This window comes from Micropterus salmoides, unplaced genomic scaffold, assembly GCF_014851395.1.
Source record: "Micropterus salmoides isolate LMB-PRFRI ecotype aquatic unplaced genomic scaffold, ASM1485139v1 Ms_hic_scaffold_5, whole genome shotgun sequence".
NCBI lineage: Eukaryota > Metazoa > Chordata > Actinopteri > Centrarchiformes > Centrarchidae > Micropterus > Micropterus salmoides.
In genome coordinates this window covers 32,566,928-32,586,898 of record NW_024044237.1, presented here as the reverse complement: position 1 = coordinate 32,586,898, position 19,971 = coordinate 32,566,928, and the positions used below count along the sequence as shown (strand labels likewise).

General features: G+C 37.7%; 1 protein-coding gene across 2 annotated transcripts in view; it reads left to right on the top strand.

Moving 5' to 3' along the window:
- htr4 (5-hydroxytryptamine receptor 4) overlaps positions 1-19,971 on the top strand; it is a 182,647-nt gene that overhangs the window by 43,133 nt on the left and 119,543 nt on the right. For both annotated transcript variants that reach the window (XM_038700090.1, XM_038700091.1), the window contains exon 2: positions 7,469-7,547. In XM_038700090.1, the coding sequence (XP_038556018.1) occupies positions 7,492-7,547 (56 nt within the window). In that variant the 5' untranslated portion in view covers positions 7,469-7,491. The remainder of the gene's footprint in view (positions 1-7,468; positions 7,548-19,971) is intronic.

Genomic DNA, 19,971 nt, shown 5'->3' with positions numbered 1-19,971 from the left:
TGTTGTTATTTTTATGGCGTCTGAAGATTGAGTGGAGGGCAGTGGAGATGGCATCCTCTGTGGATCGGTTGGTTCTGAAAAGCAAAGAGGGTCCAGGCTGAAAAGGATGTTGTTCTTTATGTGCTGGAGAACCAGGTTCTCAAAGAACTAAAGCACTTTGTAAAAACGGGGGTGAGTGCCACAGGGCAATAATTGTTTAGACTAGACACTGCCAACTTTTTAGGCACAGGGACTATGGTGGCTGTCTTGAAACTTAGGGTTGGTAGTGTTTCAGCTTGCCAACCAACTTTTCTCTGTTAGTGCTGAAAGTGTTATTCCAAAAGTGACTCTTACAATTTACTTTTGGAGTCAACATTCAGACAATAAGCCCTTTTTGTGCAAGAGGTCAGTAAAGACCTAAGGAACAGCGCCAGGCTATGTTGCAATTTTGGCGTAGTGACAGCAGTGTCGAAATTACAGGTCATGGGACCCAGAAAGACTTTTTTTACACACATCTTATAAAGAATTTATGAGACAGATTCAAAATTTACTCCTGGAATTATCTTACTTCAAAATATTTGTCTTAGACTTTTACAAGTTTTATCACTGACTGACTGGGAGTCAGCAGGCTCAACCAGACACAGATTTTAATTCTCATGCTCCATGGACGCAAAATTTTGTTGGTGTAAGAAACAGGTGAGCATCTTTCACTGTAAAGGATTTATTCATTTTAAAATGAAGAAATAATTTAAATACAGACTGAAATGAAGAAGTTAATATGAATAGCTACGTTCAAGACGATGTATTATATTGATTTAGAATTCAGGTTGTTAAGGTGTAAAATATGAGTTTATTACAGAACAGTAATCCGACTGTTTAGTGAAAGGAGACCTTTGGTCAAACTGATCAATAAATAACACAGTTGTAAACAGATTAAGTGCATCAACAAATATTCATTCAAGCACTTTCTCAGGTTTTACTGAAACCAAACTGAATAGTTTACAAAAACAGGGTAACCAATAAAAAATAACCTGGTATTTAATGAACCCTTTGCAACCTCATTAAGGAAAGCAGGACACACCAAACATAGATGTGCACATTAGGCTTGGATATGTTTTTTTCAGACACCTGCACTTAGTTTGTCAAATATTTAATAAGTCTTTTAAAGAGCTGAGTGGGGTTAATGTACTCCCAGGATGGGAATGTTGCATCAATACAGGAACATGACATGACGCCATGACTCCATTCAGACACTTCTCCAAACTTGAGAGGCAGCTGGTGGCTGAACTTTAAAATTTTTATGAGATTCAGTCAGGAATGTTCTGTCAGCTGCTCTCTTAATGGCTACAGGGAGACCCAGACATGGAGTAAACAGACTTCAACTCCATTAGGGCCAATAGTCGTTTTATTTCATACATACAAAATAAACATATTCATACAAACATACCCACTGACACTTTTTCGTATTATCAGTGGCTATGTTTACATTTATGTACATTAAGTGGGCTGTCGGCTACACTCATTCAGGACTGTAATTTTAAAATGTTATGATGCACTTTTGACTGCAGCTGTGTCTCCCATCCATGTTGCCATGAATAAACCTCTTAACAGAATATTTCTGTCCACTTGTGATGTCCCGCCCACTGCTTGAACAGCCTGCCAGCTATAAACCGATGTGGTTTTTCTGGCTCCTCTGCCTTTCACTTGTTGCCGTTGCTTCCGTTGATATCAGGATGTACCTTTAGCGCTGTGCAAGTCCAAACTTTAAGATGTTTCCATGCCACAGCAGTAGTGACAGACAGAAGCCAGGCATCTTAACAGTGTCTCATTACCAAGGTATGAGCTTACCTGGGCTTTTCTAACTCAACTGTTATGTTTTCCTACATCGACCCAAATCTGTTTGCCTGAGTCACCAAATGAAGAAAGTGTCGGTGTATCATGTCTGTCTTTTCCTGACTCTTTCTAACTCAGTTTTTCCCTTTTTCCTTTTCCGCGATTACTTTTCTCTTTCTTTCACTTTGCTCCTTCAGTTTCTCACACTGTCATCATATTCCTTGAATTTTTCCTTTCCTCCTCTGTGTGACTGGATGAGAGCTGACAGACTCCAGTAAACCCTCTCAGCGGCCTCGCCCATTAGCTCTGTCATGCGTTCAGCTCGCCTCACCTCCCCGACTGTGTCTATTATAGAACAGAGTCAGCAGGCCGGCCGTGACCTGAAGACAGTGCCAAGGAGATTTCAGACTGGTAGCAAATGAGTCTTATGATAATATTAAAAATCTGTTCTGGGTTAATGAACACTCAGTTACACAAGTGCCATGACCTGCGTTGTACATGTATAGGAAGGAGGTGGGAAAATCTGTATCAGTATGTACTTATGTCGTCATGTGAGCTGATGTTTTGCCCCACAAATTCCTGTGCATTCATGCTCTCGGTGATAACATTTTTTTGAAGGGGACGATGTGCTCCAATTTAGTTCATAGGTAATAGAATAGCAGCATGAAAAATGAGAAAATAATAGCATTAACAAGATCAAAGAACATACAGGAATTTGTGAGGCAAAAGAATCAGCCTTGTCCTTACCAGAAAACCGGCTGTATCGGGCTAATGTTCAAGTAGCTTATTTAGGTTTACTGTTAGGCCACGATCTCTAGTGGCTGTTTGACAGTAGCAAAGTCAGGTGACAGGTGAAAAGTGAATGTCCATGTGCAGAGGCAGGTAGGTAGGTAGGTGGATGGGCAAAACAAACACAGGACTTCTACCCAGGGGACTGGTCAAGTCCTGTGTGAAACCAAGTCACCAATTTCAACTTAAGTTTCAGTTTGTAAGTTTTAGTGGCATCTAGTGATGAGGTTTTGATAAATAAGAGTCAAATGTATAAAACTACAGAAATCATTTCTAACTACTGCTACTACTAATGAACATTAAATTAAATAGTGTATGTATAGCGGGTGCCAGCGAAACACAAACTATAAAATATACCAATATAGTACAACTACTAAAAATTATAATAATGCCATATATCATCTCTCATGTCATTGCTATCATAAAAATAAACAGGGCTCTTCTACAAATATATGTGTGTATATATATATATTTTGTCATGCAGTAGTTATTGCTTATAGATAATCTGCCACGATGACTACTTTCTACATCTATTTTATCACCTGCACTCTGTTTATTCTATCCCTAGCTACAGAAACGATTTCTTAACAACCTTCTGGCTCTATGATACAGTGACGCCGACTGTAACTAGAGACACTACAGTTTAATCGCTCATTAATGTTAAACTCCTCCACTGATAAACATGGCATTAGCTTTGTGGCTAATTTAGCAACAGGCAGCATTATCTGCTGTTGGAGATGTCAGAAAATATTTAGTAATACATTAGAGAGAAATGAGATGTCTGTTAGCAGCGTAGCCTCCAACACTAGGTTAGCGTAACATTAAACACTGAGCTGAGCCTGAAGAGAGCTGTGAAAAACGGGGGGGTTATCAAGTCTGGTCCCCGGAGAGGAAAATTGATGAGGGCTACTTTTTTTTTATTGTCATGTAATGACGTGACAAAATGCAAGTCGCTTATATCTAGCGATAATATCTGCTAAACAATAAATCGGATGGGGCTTTATTAAGGAGTAAAAGAAGATTTTGATTATTCTGACACCACATGAAAGCATCAGTCACGGCTCATCCCTCCCTTTCCAAGCGCGCAGGAGAAGCTATGATGGCCGACACGTTCTGTTGGCTATTGTGCTAAATAATACTTGTGGTCCTCCATTTATTAAAATTTTTCTTCTTTTCTCACTTATAACAGTCGACCACTACTATTATTACTACTGACATTCTTCTTCTTCTTCATCTTCTTCTTCGTACGCATTTAACTTAGTGATGAAACGCTTTGTAGAGCAGTTTGTCCGTTGGGCTACTGTAGAAACATGGCGGCACAACATGGCAACTTCTCCTGCTGTGCATGTAAATATAAATGGCTCATTCTTGGGTATTAAAATCATATTTATACACCACTGAAAACATAGTTTTGTATATTATAGTGCATATCTATCAATAGATCATGTTTAATATTACACACTGAACCTTTAAGTTAAATGTTACGTAGGTGACTTGCGTTACTTACGTAACATAGTTATTTTAACCCAAACCACAATCTTTTCCTAACCAAGTAGTTGTATTGCCTAAACTAACCAAACTGTGAATGTTTCAGAAAGTAATGTGCTTAAGATCCATGCCTGTTGCTGGACTGGTACTGTTAACGGTCATATATGTTGATTTGGGGAACTATCATATTTACTGACAAATGTCATTGACAAATGTTTAGCTATGAGGACTTGTTGAAAAGAACATTTCACATGATACTGGTGCAACTTTCCTACCTTTCTTTTACATACTGCACGCTATAGCACCAGTGTAACCGAGCACCTTTCTCATTTGAAGTCTGTCTAATTAAATTTTTTAGGTACACAGTGTTAAATGTAAATATAATTACACTATGCAATCATGGTGCTACTCTTCATTTATTTATGCTGTTGGATATCTGGGATAATCCTAATCCTGGTCTTTATTTCATGTAATGGGACAGTATAATGAGACATCTCTGTGCATGTTTGCTGTTACTTCTTCAGTTACAAGTACTTTAAGGGATTGCAATTTGAAATTCAGCAATATATAACAGTTAGTCATCCCTGTACCTCTTTGTTACTTTGACATTTTGCGGGGGCTTGTTTGCTCTCTTACAAAGAGTTGAACTGAATAATTAATTTTAATTTAGTCTATGTGCACTCAGTGGAAAGACTGGTTTGCCATATTAGCTTGGCACAGCTAGCCTCTGCTAAAAGCGGAGGAATACTTCTGTTAATTCAAAATGTGTGATGTGCAGGGAGCCAAATTAAACATTTAGATCCAGTCCCATTAGTTGGGTAACAGGTGGGGCCATACAGAAGGTGTATTTGTGTATAGGTGTGTGGGTGTGAGAGATTTTGAATTAAAAAATAAATGTCATTATGCTCAGATATATATACAGCTGGCCTTTAACCTCTTACAGCAAATTCTGGGTGTCATATCTTCATATTTGCACCATGAAAACATGACAAATGTTTAGTCCTGTATTGTCAAAAGCCAAAACCTTAATTATTTATATTATTTCATTTATTTAAAACTGTTATCAAGAGATAATGTGAACGGATGTCATTGATGATCAGAAATTGATCGAATTATAGATAATAAATGGAGGCCATAATGGTAAATGTTTTATTAAAGCTGATCCTTAATCCTCATCATTTCCACTCTGTCGTTTTCTAGAATGTTTATTTTTCTTAAGGTCAAAAGGAGTCCATGATGTATGGATAATATATCACGATAATAAGACACTAAAGTTGTGAGCATGAGGAAAAAAGGTGTGGCATATTCTGGTAGATAGAAAATAACATTCACTTGACATGGTTTTCAAAACATTGCTCCATAGTAATAGTTCTGGTTAAAAAACCCACCTTGACAAACTTGAAGTTTTCTGCTTGCTCTTATTATGTTTTATACTGAGACGCATGCAAAGTGAAAATTTGTGCAAAGCAAATTGCAGTGTCTTTACCACAGAATTTAAATGGATGTCACCTGTCAACTGGCGAGGAAAAACATACAGTGTCACCAAATGCCAAGTAAACAGATGGTAATGTTAAGATGACAATCTGAAAGATGCTAACAGTCAGAGAAAATCTTAACTGCTTCCAAGAGCTTGACAGAGTGTGTGTGACTAAAAGGGACAAATTACTTATACATAATAGCCATACATAATTATCTACATAAAGGCGAGATTTTTTTTTCAACAGCCGCAGTATTGGGAGCTTAAAACAAGCTAAATATGAGCAGCATTTGTTACCTTGAGATAATGAGATAGCTAAGTCATTATGACAAGGTGATTGTTTGATATCTTTGATTGATTGATTGATCATTCAACATACCTGACCTAAAATATATATTATTAGTAACTGTGACTGTGCTCAGTTTCTCTATGGAGAGTCAACTAACTTTCAAGGGATGCTAGGAGTCGCTCTTCATAACTGTAAAGTTATCTGCTGAATAATTCATCCATGTAAGTATGCCAGCCCTGTGTGTGTGTGTGTGTGTGTGTGTGTGTGTTAAAGATCCTGAGCATATGCCATATGTTGGATTGTAATCCAGTGTACTATGATGTAATATAAGCTTTTGTTTGCATAATTGTCTGGTCTTGTGCTGTATGTGTGTGAGAATGAATATTGTGTAAGAAGATTATTTATACCAGCATGATTCTAAATGCCACAAAACTGCTTGCTGCATAAAACAAAGTCTATTGTCTCAGGTTTTGATCTCTGCCCTTCATGCTGTTATTTATAATGTAGATAATATGATGATTTTGTCCAGTCTGCTCTTGGATTTGTTCATAGGCTTCTCAGCTTTGAATGTCCACATGATAAAGTGGTTTTGACAGCTGCCCATATGGGCTGAAGCATAATGGGTTTTGCTATTCACGGGATAAATCTGCAGGTCATGATCCTCTTTGGTCTCTTCATGACCTCTTTCAGGCTGACCTTCACTATCCATCCATTGCATCCTGTCTCCATGGACATGGACATTTACATTCACTTAACAGTCAAGCCTTGTTCTATCTCATTTTTATGTAAAATAAAGTATGAATAAAACTAAATAACTAAATAAAAAAATCCTCAGGTTGTTAGCAGTTACGTCATGCTATGATGCATTATTTTGTCATACTGGCTACATAGGATTGTCTCCACTTTATAGATGTGCTGATGTTTTACATAACAAAATTTTAATTGAATGAATTCATGCTGCAACTCAAAAGTAGTATTTGTTTTCTTGAAAACTAAAAGCGCTGACATTGCAATTTTGGTACAGATGAACAAACTGCTAGCCTACGAGTTAGTTTGGAAACTCTTGATTTTGATTTTCAAAGGTGCAGACCACAATGCCTCTGGATGAAATTGCATAGACCAACAACCAGAGCAACGAAACATGTTATGTAGCATAGCTGGTAAATTAAACTCGTCAAATCCTGTCAGAAGTTTGTTCTTCTTTTGTTCTTTTTGTTTAAAACTGATGTGATAGCAAATACAAGAGAAACAGTTCCACATCAGTGGCAGCCATCTTGGTTTGCGAAAAATGTCTCAGTGGCACTCCTGAATTGTCATTGTATCAAGCCTGAAGTTATTGTTTATGCCAGTTAGTCTACCCTTTACTAAATCCAAGATTATTGTCCTAAAAATCTGATGTAGCATACACAGTACAGGTCAATTGGCACTGTACTTCAAATGTCAAAGATAAATGTTCCAGTTGCATAATTCTGATTTGGTTTAATATGTTTATGTTAATGTAATCTACTGAGTCTGTTAACTGCATGAATTGTTTTATATTTGTAATTAAAAGTTCAGCCTATAATAATATAAATGATTATGTTTATTTGTTAATTGTGATCTTCTGTCTGCAGGGACTCTCTGCATTTATGGTTACATGAATGTCAGCGCTGCAGGCCAGATGCCGGTGATGGAGGAGCTTGTCAGTGAGAGGTGAGAATTAATCAACTTTAATGTAGAATAATCACTGTATTTGTGATGGAATACTTCCTGATAGTGGTCACATTGCTTAGTACAAAACACATTTTCAAACTTTCTAGATAAATTCTCAAAATAGATGACTTTGACTGACATTTAGTTTATTTGTTTTTAAAAAGTAAATAGACTGTTACAGGGCAGCATGGTGGTCCGGTGGACAGCACTGTCACAGCAAGAAGGTCCCGGGTTCGAACCCCGTTCGTCCCGGCCTTTCTGTGTGGAGTTTGCATGTTCTCCCCGTGTCTGCGTGGGTTCTCTCCAGGTGCTCCGGCTTCCTCCCACCATCCAAAGACACGCGGACTAGGTTAATTGGTGACCCTAAATTGTCCTTAGGTGTGAGTGTGACTGGTTGTATGTCTATATGTGGCCCTGCAATGGATTGGCGACCTGTCCAAGGTGTACCCCGCCTTTCGGGCTGATGTCGCCCGATGACCCTGTACGCAGGATAAGCGGTTGACGATGGATAGTTATATAGCATATGACCGTCATTGGCGTCTTTGGACGTAAGTGGTTAAAATTTCCAGTGGGGACACTTAAAAATGTAACCACTCACTTAAAGTTGCTGGCACTGGATGTTACCATTCTATCTCATAATTTGACCTCAATGCTTGTCTTCTTGTTTCTCTGGCAGTTGGACAAAGTCTTTAATTTTTGTGAGCCAGGCCATACATGTAAAATTTCAAAAACATTCTTGAGCTGTATGAAAGACCAAAAGCTGGGGAAAATACCCAGAAATCTTGCATTGTCAGTTACTTGTAGTCAGTTTATTTTGTAACAATGCTTGTACTAATACACCCTTTATTATGTTATTAATTTTGTCAATGAAGGTTGACTGGTAAGCTTTAAGCAGCATACATTGATTAACATACTTAAATTTTCCTGTTTTTCTTTTCTTTTTACATTTTTACTAGGGCTGGGGAAGTTAATGCATTATTATCACATTAACAGATAAATTAATTAATGTGACTTTTTTTTTTATTGCAAGTTAATGCAGTTTTTATTAGGCCTATTATTATTATTATTTTGAAAGTCCGTTGCTCACTGGCTCTGAATACACAGGAGGGGTGGTATGTTGATCAGCCTGCAAATCACCCACCCAAACAAGCAGTGGAGGGAGGCTTCGCCAGCGTGTGGGAGGAGTAGATTAACAAAACAAAACAAGCGATCAATGCCATAGTGAAGTAGATAGCTACACACTGCATGCTGATTAGTAAAACTCAAAAGAAGCGAGGATCAGTCTCTCTTCCATGGCATTTCTGCAGCATGTCACGTAGCCTACAAAAAGTTCAAGACAATTCCACTTTGGCAACTAGCGGGCGCGTGCGTGAGGCGAGCACAACCGCGACAGTCTCACAGGAACGTGCCCGCTTGTCGCTACACCTTGTGCTCGACAACTTCGCCTCACTCTTAACAGGGAGACTCGCTACTGAACATATACTGTTTATGCTGCTCACTGATAAAAGAAAAATGTTCCTGCTGATACCTGTTCAGAAAGAAAACAAGAAACTGATTTATATAACCTGTTGCTCAGAAGAAGGTGCCTGCTATTATGTTACGATCATGGCTCTGGACTCTGATGGTAACTGGTTTTAAAAAGCTAGATAGAAGGTAATGCACTTAAATGCCTTCAATGTGAAGCTCCTGCAGCAGTGGGAAATTTTCGGTTTGCATTAGCAGCAACTTAATACAGCATTTTGAATGTCGCCACCGACGATCAAAACATAATTCGGCAAAGGAAGAGCTTTCATTAGAACACCGTTCTTCCAGAAAATGTTTCTTCATGTAGTGTTTTTTAAAAGGAGAGTGCTGTCTAACACGTCACTTCAAAAACTACTATAGGTTTAGTAGGTTCAAGATCTGGTGACTGTGGTAACGTCACTTTCACACTCTTCATATTAATTTCAGTGAGCAATTATGATCTGTATGGAAGCATCTGCATTGGTTACGGTTCTCCCCCTCATTTATTCAAGTTTCTCTTTCATTTCTCAGCCGTAGGTATATATGTAGTTAAAACACTATAGTCAACTAAATAAATGAATATTAACCCACAGTGTGACTGCTCTGGTTCCTTCTTTAAGGGCATTCTCATCTTCAGATTTCTGGTTCAGCTGAGGCAACAATAGATTGTGTGGGATTTCTACTGCACTGTTCACTGCCTCTGTAGTTGTCTTGCCCTCAGGCGTGATACTTTGATTAAAGCAGGGATTCTGCTGTAAACTGTAGGGTGTGTTTTTCCACTGCTTTGGAGTGTAACGAGTCATTTTATAGCTTCTTCTGCTTGGCTAATGTCTTTTAGCCCTTAGGGTGAGCGATTTGAATTTGTCTTAAATCATCACAGTGACAGTGCTGTGGGACCAGGTTTTTCCTGACTTCTTGCTTTGATTCACAGAGAAAAAGAGTCACAGGGTGAAAGAGATTCAAAAAAGAGAGTATAGTACTTCAAGAATGCAAAGATAGGAAAAAAGGAAAGGTTAACCAGAGATAGGAGGACAGATGGGAATATCACAGACGGATTGAAGACGTGTTGTATTTCTACACAATGATAAGAAAAAATCTTTCTATTGTGGACATTTTGCTCTTCCTCATTTTTTGTCATAGAATAGTTTATGGTCAGATGTTGTTTGTTTGTTTTATTTGCATCACCATTCATTGTGACCTTGGCAAGCAAGCAAGCCTCTTTCTAAAATAGCTATGAAAGAGATAAGAGCTGGAGCCCAGAGAGCACAGCCATGCACAACACACCAACCCCATCAGTTATGTTTATTTTTAAATGACTCCTTGACTCTGCAAACATCTCATTAGATTATGGATTTTAATGTCTATCCAGTAAATTTCATTATCATCAGTCAGTCAATCAATTCTCAATGAGGCTGTCTTTGTGAAAACCTGCTCTTATATTATTAAATTTCCATCATTCCTAGAATAATAGATGCTTCTATACTTGTAGAAACAAGTGGACCTCGTGGATTTAATCACTGTCATTTCATACATCAAATGAAATTAAATCATTATCAAAAACTTTGACCTAACCAAAATTTTACCCAAACATAACGCCAAAACACAAAAAAGCCTGATAGAAAATTTATCGTTATTTTAGGAAAACACAAAGTTTTGTTGGGAAAAGCAAGTCAATCTGCATTCTTTTTGTACAACAGCGACAGTTTCACAAGAACGTGCCCGCTTGTTGCTATTTCAGAGCATTCCCAAAACATGTGAAGAAAAGTACCTATACTGCCCTGTGAACACAGTTGACAGAGCGGAGATGACTCTAACTTAATCAAGTGTCTAATATTGGGTGTTAAATATGTTCTATATACAAATATAAGTGAATGGATCGGTAATTAGGATTTTTAGAAGCTTGGTTAATATTATTCCAAATAGTTTCCCAAGCTTATGTAGGGGAAATGAAGCTATAATCATTTTGCCAGATTGTTTGAATTGCAATTGGTTTATAGGCATTATTTGAGAATACATTGTAGATAGAATTCCCTTGGTATTTGCATTATACAGTTGATTTGTAAAATCATGTTTTGGAAGTTTAGAGTCCCATGGAACTCCATTTGCCTTTATGGCAGAACGCTGCAAATATTAAAAAAAAGAAAATCCAGGTAAATTATAGCTTTCCTTCAAATCTTGAAATATACGCAGACCATTAGTATTGAATAACTGTCCAAGTAAAGAAATTCCATTGTTCGTCCACATTGGGTAGGCCACTGTCCGACCGCCCAGCAGTAAATTATGGTTATGAAATACTGGAGTATGATAATGCCACTTTTTTTCTAGTAAGTATTGTTGGTCGCAAGCTTCCAAATTAGTAAAAGATTAGAAATAATAGGCCCGGAATGCATTTTGGCTTGTTTTAATGGGACTTGCCTAAATTAGATCTTGTAATCTATGCAGATAAACTAATTTCTCCTCCAGAGAGCACCAACTTGGGGTCTAACCAAGATTTTATAGTACGCAATACAAAACACCAGTGATAGACTTTGAAATTTGGAACTCCCCAACCTCCAGCTGATTTCTCTCTCTGAACAGTTGTGAGTTTAATCTTTGGTCTTTTGTTATTCCAAATGAAACCGGTGATTAGACTATGTAAAGTATCCCAATACTCAATGTGTGGACTTAGAGCCAGCATAGAGCTAAGAAAATTTACTTGCGGTAACACTATCATTTTTATAACTGAATATAGGCCTTGGCGTCCACTTCCCTAAAACTTTTTTGATTTTTTCCAGAACTTTTATAAAATTATTATTGACTGTAGATTCTAAAGTTGGAAAAATGTCAATTCCTAAATATTTAAATTGGTTTACAATTGGAATCTTAATTTGAGTTAAATCATCACCAGAGCTACATAGGGGAAGGAGAGCAGATTTCTGCCAGTTTATTTTGTATCCTGAATACTACTGAAGTCTGAAAATAACTTCAGAATATATGGGAATGACTGTAAGAGTTTACTAATAAAAAGAAGCACATCATCTGCATAAATTGATACATGGTGAATGAATTTATTATGATAGGTAAAATATTTGTAGATTGACGTACTTTTTGAGCAAGAGATTCAAGGGATAAAATAAATAATAAAAGAGACAGAGGGCATCCTTGGCGAGAACCTCTGGAAATTGTGAAATGTGAAGAGCAAACATTGCCTGACAACACCATTGCACATGGGTTTGCATACAAAACTTTAATATACTTAATGAATTGTTCACCAACTTTAGCATAAATCTTCATATCAACATTAATTAATGATATAGGCCGGTAACTAGCAGATGATATTGGATCTTTGTATTTTTTGAGAAGCAGGGATGCATGACCCAGTTTTGCGTTATCTAGAATGGGATTCATGTCTGGTTGATGGCAGTAATATAGAGCCTCAGCAGCCTTGAGAGAATGGCTCCAGCCAGCGAGTATGATTTATGATGACACTGGCCCACATACATCGTAGTGTCACTTATGTTATGTAGTGTGGTCACATACTATATGTGTTAGTATATTGTTTGTTTGGATGAGGTGGTGACACACAAATACAGATGCAGGCCTAAATTAGCAATCATCCATCCATGTTTCCCAGTAGTAATGGAGATCATTTTAATGTCAAATTAGCATCATTAGCATAATTCTTATTAATCTTCAACCCACTACTTCTTAATTAGTGGAGACACTATCTGCTGTTGCTGCTAATCTGCCAAGAGGCAAAAACCTATATTTCTCATGTCAACCATGTTGCACCACATGTGCTGGCAGTATGGCATCACATTACTGATTTATCTCATATTTCTCATACATGCAGCCTATGCATTAGGTTTGCTGGAGTTTGTCCTCTGGCTAGGTCATTCCCCAGTTATAAATGTCTGCATCAGTTCCTGTGCCAAATGAGATCCACATTATCTACGATTTCAAAATTGTAAATGAGCTACAGAAGCATCATGCTGAAATATGCTAATAATCCTTTTACTCCACACTATAATTATTTTTTCCCTCATCAAATCATTTTAGTTTAGTATTATGCTATATACACACTATGTTTCACTTCTTTTTCTGAACAATCAAAGAAACAAACACAATACAGTGCAACCAATATATTCTTCTCTGCCTGAAGGCAAAAAAAATTCCTCGAGTTTTGCAATCAGATGACAATAGTGAAGGGCAAACTATTAGTGGCTGTTGTTACCATGACTTGAACAGAAAACAATAAGCCTGGAAGCAAATTAGTGTGGTAATTGAGATTTTGGGTAAGTTGTTTTTATTAATTTAAACTGTAAACTACTAAAAGTTAACAGGGAGCATGTAGTTCATAGTCTGTGTTAAGCTAAGATTACCTCACTTTCACCAACATTATCATTATAATGTTTAGCTAGTTACAAATAAGTCTCACACCACCTGCCCACCATCACCAGATTTTTAGGCTGTTAGATAAACCAAAACATAGTCTTGACGTTAAAACATACAAAACCCACCACAAAAAAATTCTCAGCGGGACCAATGGACTCCCTGTAGTGGTACTTTTTGTGATGCAAGGTCCGACAATTGACAGCAGACTGTCCCAGACTCATCGTAAAATAAGCCTTGAACCGACCATCATCCAGGCGAATCTTCTGGACCAGCTTGGTGTATTGTCTTACGTACCCTCACAGATCCATTTTCCAGCTACTCCTCCATATATATATATATATATATATATATATATATATATATATATATATATAAACTTCACTATAAGGACTCTGCTTTTAGTTTCATGTTCAGATATTGTAATTAAAACACAGTCGGTATAAATATTTTGCATCTTGTATTTAAATGGATTTGTAACTTAAATAGTTTCACAGTCTGTTTTCTTCCACTAACTGGTGGAATGCCAAAAACCAATAAACCAATACCAATAATATAAAAGACACTGCACAAGTTTCAACAACGAAACTCATTATGTCAGGCAACAACTGCCCTTGAAGAAGACCTTAAACTCTACCACCTAACACTGCCTGAAAAAGAATGTTGCTGAAAATATCCCATATTATTTGAGTGTCACCCTATAGCTATCTCTAACCAACACCTAATATTTATCATGTCAAACACATCCTGCAATGGAATAGCTCATGTCAGGGACTTCTATGCAACCAGCAAGTGCAATCATCCCGGAGCAGGCCTACGCATTCGAGCCACTAGTCAATATGATCCAGTCAGTCAGACTCAGAGGTATCAGATAGCAGGATGCTTCTCTTTCCTCTCCTCGAATCAGCTTTCTCTTTTGCTTTGCTATTTACCGTCCCTCTCCTCACCACCTCAGGTGTCCTGTGACAGATCCTGTTTTCTGGATGAATGCTTTCAACAGGAAAGTTTGGCCTTAGACAGCATGAAACCAAACAGAAAGATGGTAAGAGCAGGTGGCCTCTGCCCGCTTGTGTTGTAACAGTACATTTGTTAGTTGTTTGCTTAAGCAATGTTGTGTTTGCTCATGCATTCAGCTGTTTATTAATTTTTTCATCCATGGATCCATTCACGGATGTAGCAAGAGATAGAGAAGTAGTGCAAACTATGCACTCCAGGTGATTAAGAACAAAATATTGCTCAGATATTTCTTTAAATAACTACTTAATTACTTAATTTTTTCTTATGCTGGCCAAAAAGCCCCGTTAGAATTACTAGGGCCACTAGAGATTGACGTCTAACAATAAACACACGTGTCGTAATAAGCTGCTTGCACAGATGACAAACCAACCTGGCAACAAAACCTATAGGTTAAGGTTACGGAACATGAACATGGCTTAAAAAAACAAACAAAAAACATCGACTACTTGGTGATTTAAGAAACTGTCATAGTTAATAGACAAGGGATTGGTCAGCCCACTATCCCCAGGAAATACTTCTATATTGGAAGATTCTGTACCTCAAAATGTATATACAATGCCAACCTTCAGTGACAACACAGGAAGTAGTGTGCACTATAAATGGTTACTAATGGTAACAATGATCTTTCCCTAACCATAACCAAGTGGGATTTTTATCGTTACCTTACCATAACCATATTTTATTTGCCATAACCATGATCTTTCGCTAACCTTTAATGCATCATAGTTGCCATGTACATATGCTGGAGGCGCTGAATTTAAAAAAATGTTGACATCGGACATAAAAACAACAACAAAATCCCATTTTCATTTATATAAAAATGTCATACAACTTTACCTTTGCTACTGAAAGCACACAGTCTATCAGGAAAACATATTATACAGAACATTTTAAGTGTTGGGATTGTTAGTTGATAGTTGTGTGTCTGTTTTGCAGAATTATCTGATGTTCTATATTTGCTCAGCACTTTAAACCAGCATCTTTTGTGATGTGAAAATAAATGAAACCTAAAGTCTATTTTTTTTTAATAAATTATGCATGCAGGGTGTGGGTCCTCTGTGCCCCTGTTTCTTATCAAAACATTTAAGGATCAATTAATTAATCAAGCCATCTGTACATAATTTTAACACATTGATTCTTCAAGACAGCAGCTCGCAGCACAATCTGAGTCTATTCTACTTATGTGAGTGCAGACTTGGCAGCCAACACAGGAGACCATATTTTTCACATCACGGGCTGAATAATTCATTCACCAACTTCTTACGTAAATCTCAATAAGAAATTCTCCATTCATACAAAAAAGCCTTTGCTGATGCATGAAGCTGAGCCTGCACATGCACACAAACTGAGGCCCAGGCTTCCATTCAATGTAGGCAGGATCATATCTGAATCGAAGCATGCTGGAAATGCCGTCAAAATCTCCGGGATGAAACTGACATCTGCCAGGTCTCTGAATGTGTTCTCCTCACAGATGGACAGGAGTGTGCACGAGGTGCAGTGTGTCTGTGTGTGTGTTGGATGGGTTGAGGGCTCCATTATACAGTGTTACCAGCCCCTTTCCTTTCATGCCTGACAAGGTGATTTATCCCACCTGTCACTGATAGCACTTCGAGGCACGTGCCCGTTCAGCTTGCATGCATCCCCCTGCTCTTTGATCCTCTCCTTTCAGAAAACGATACGCATCCTGCAAAATCCTCAATCGGCCTGTTTTTTCACACATTTCATGGCATCTTATTTAGAAAGATTCAGTATGGTGTGGCTTCCATTGAGAAAGGGGTTATGTCCTCTAACTGTACTACTACTGTACTAGTATAATTTGTTGAGATAAAATGGCTTATAGTTCTGTGTTTGTATATTTAGGATTTATTGACAGAAATGCAATATAATATCCATAACTACATTCTCAGTGGTGTATAAAGACCATACATAATGCACTTTTATGTTTTTATTACCTTAGAATGAGCCATTTCTATCTACATATGCCGTGGGTCCTCTTACATGGAAGTCGCCATGTTGTGCCGGGATGTTTCTTCAGTAGCCAAAATCAATCAACGGCTCTACAGAGCGCGTTTCATCAATACGCTGAATACATACAAAGAAGAACAACAAATAACGTTAGTAGTCAATTGGTTTGTTAGAAGATAGGAAAGAGGAGTCATTTGGACAAATGGAGGACCACACGTGTTGTTTAGCACAAGAGCCGACAGAGCGTGTCGGCCACTGGACCTTCTCCTGCGCACTTGAAAAGGGAGGGGTCAGCAGTGACTGATGGTGCATTCATGTGGTGTTGGAACAATCACAATCTTTATTGCAGAAAGAGAAATAAAGTGTACATGGGACATAAAGAAGTATACAGAACTTTGATTTGTGCAAAATCATGTATTTCATATACATGTTATGCAAACATGTAATTTGTAATGTTGTTAAAACGGCTGTCCATTTACAGTGAAATAGATGTCTGCATGTTGTTTTTATGCTCTGATAATGCTAATTCAACACGTCTTTGTAGTAGCGTCCATTTTTATTCCACATTCCGACTTCAGAGCACATGAATACACACACTGATGTCGGAAGAACATGTTCACAACTCAGGAAATGGGACCATCCATGGAGCATATGAATGTACCGTTAGCCTCTGGTGGCAATTCACAACCCTCACCACTAGATGCCACTAAAACTGACACACTAACTGAACCGAGCTCGTACCATTTCATCATTTGGAAATGCGAAATGTTCGTTCTGCAGCACTAATACAGGACAAAAGCAGGATATATGAAGGATGAATTTCGATCCTGCTTTGGATGCAGAGAAGATTTGAACTTGAGTCATGTTGTATTAAGACACAGACAAGGCAACAATACTTACACGACAGGTAAATTCAAGAAGAATGTCTTTGCCAGCATCTCCATTGAAATAGATTTGTCATATTCCATGTTCCAAGTGCAGAACAATTAGCAACACTTATGCTTCCTAACTTTGACAGATTTATATCTCAGAAGGTCAACTGAGTTGATGTTATACTGTGATGATTAAGTCTTCCCGTATTTTTTTGAGCTGTGTAGATCAAACAGGCTCTGAAAACAAAAACTGTAAAGAAATTTAAATTTTCAGTTGTAGAACAAAATACCCTTTTAAAATCTTGACTTTTAGTGTCTCACTTTCTATTCAGCTTGCGCACAGGTAACCATTTCCCACTGACTTTCTGAATTAAATTTGAGGGGTTGTGCGAAACATTTTAATCTTAATTTTCCTGTTTTCATCCCTCACCAAGCTTGTACCATTTCATTATTTGGAAATGCGGCATGTTCATTTTGCAGCACTAATACAAGACAAAAGCAGGATATATGAAGGATGAATGTCGAAACCTGGTTGGGACGCAGTGACGATTTGAACTTTAGTCATGTTGTTTTAAAACACACACAAGGCAATAAAACTTACAAGACGGGTAAAGTCAAGAAGAATATCTTTACCAACTTCTCTATTGAAATAAATTTGTCATATTCCATGTTCCAAGTGCAGAACAATTAGCTAATTTGTGCTGACAAGTGGCTCTGCCCAGTGTTTTCACACAGAGTTGTTCTCTTTGATACACACATGCTAAGATCCGCTGCAGAGAGCGTTTATGATCTTATTGAAACACACACACACATCTTTGTGTCACTATCTTGATGGGGTCATCAGGTCTGAACTGGGACAAAAAAAAATGTCCCTGGCATTTTTGGCCCAGGCAGACACAACTCACAATTTACTATGCTTGCAGTCCCCTTAAATATGTGTATCTACTGTAATATTCCCCCAAAACACTATAAAGCCAAGTAGTTGGTGCAAGTGGATCAGTATACTCATTTTCATTTTACTGAATACCCGGTGATCAGAGGTACAGAACTCATACTTAAGTAGAAGCATAAGTAATTGTCCAAAACAAATCTCTGCTAGTAACAATATTATTTCAAATTATTATTAGGTCCAGAATTGTTGGAAGTACCTGATAAAGCTGTAAAGTTTCAACAATAACATACTGGGAATGAGAAAACGGCTCACAAGGTCAGGCACTGCAGCTGATGTCGAAGCTACTGCAGCCACAATTCATTCACAATGAATATATCTTTTTTTCTTTGATACACTATCACTTTATGGTGTCACAAAAACAGAAACACACACAAAATCAGGGCTGAACGATTTAGGAATATAATCTAATTGCGCTTTTTTTTTTTTTTTTACCAATATTGCAATTTAATATGTGATTAATTTTTAAGCCCTTTACCTTCTGTATTATTCTGATTATATATTATTATAATCAGTGTATAGTATGACCAACATAATATTAGATAGATAGAACATAAACTGTTCTTTCTTGTGGGTCAGGCCTGTGTTATGATGAATTAGGTAGAATTATTATTATAAGCAATGGTGGAGAAGATATCAAATTATAATAACATAAGAAAGATAATTTCAGTCAAGTCCTGGCATTAAATAACATGATATAATATCATCAGATCGGCCTACCTACAGACCACAAGAAAAAGTTCACCATAGTGTGTTATACAGTATTTACTGTGTATATTACTGTGCCTCTTTCGGACTTGTGAGTTTGGTTTGAAGTGCCGGTTCACAGATATTTCCTGAGCTGACTGGTGGCTGTGTGTGTGACACAGGTGCCGATCGCCACAATACGCTAATCTTACTACACATGTCTTTGTGTTGTGCATTTTTCCTGTCTGTCAAAGCCGCAAATGGCCCGACGATTTACCCACCACCACCACCACCACCACGTTATCCGCGGGTGGTGGGTGCTACTTTCATTCCCTGTGTGACACCAAAGTTTAGACTGCAGACTACTTTCCTCTTGGGTGTCATGTGTCAGAGTGTAATCGCAGCCTTTGCGATTACAAAATCTCGTTTTATTACATCGCGATAATATTTCAATTGCAATTTATCGTTCAGCCCTACACAAAATCCTATGCACACAAGCTCATCTATACACTCTGACACAAGTCTCTGCACACAAACATGCAGAGGGCAGCCATGCAGTAGTTGGGAGCATATTTTAATGATGGGGAGGAAAACGGGAAAACACAGCTGTTTGCATTGGGTTCCTGTGTTGTGGTTTTAGTAGTCTGCCTCCACACTGCTGATTAAAGCCGCAGCAGCAGATTCTCTGTGTGGAAGGGATTAGACCAGGAGAGGGAAACGGAGAGAATTTACAGCTGCAGGTTACACACAGGACATGTTATATGTAAAGGAATATTCTTCACGTGTTTAGTTGAACTTTCTCTATCTGTGTGACAGATGGAGCTTAAAGATGCTACATGAAAACTTCAGTGAGGTCTTATTTTCAGGAAAGGTAATAAGGGATTTATTTTGCAAGATGGCAACAAAATTGAAATATACAAGGCATTGTGCTTGTGTCAAAAAAACACATGGCACAATAAAGGCCAAACAATACCCCTTATGACCCCTCATGAAAATGAACAATTACACTAATATGAAATTGAATCAATAAAAAAACTAACAATCAGAATAAATGGTTCCT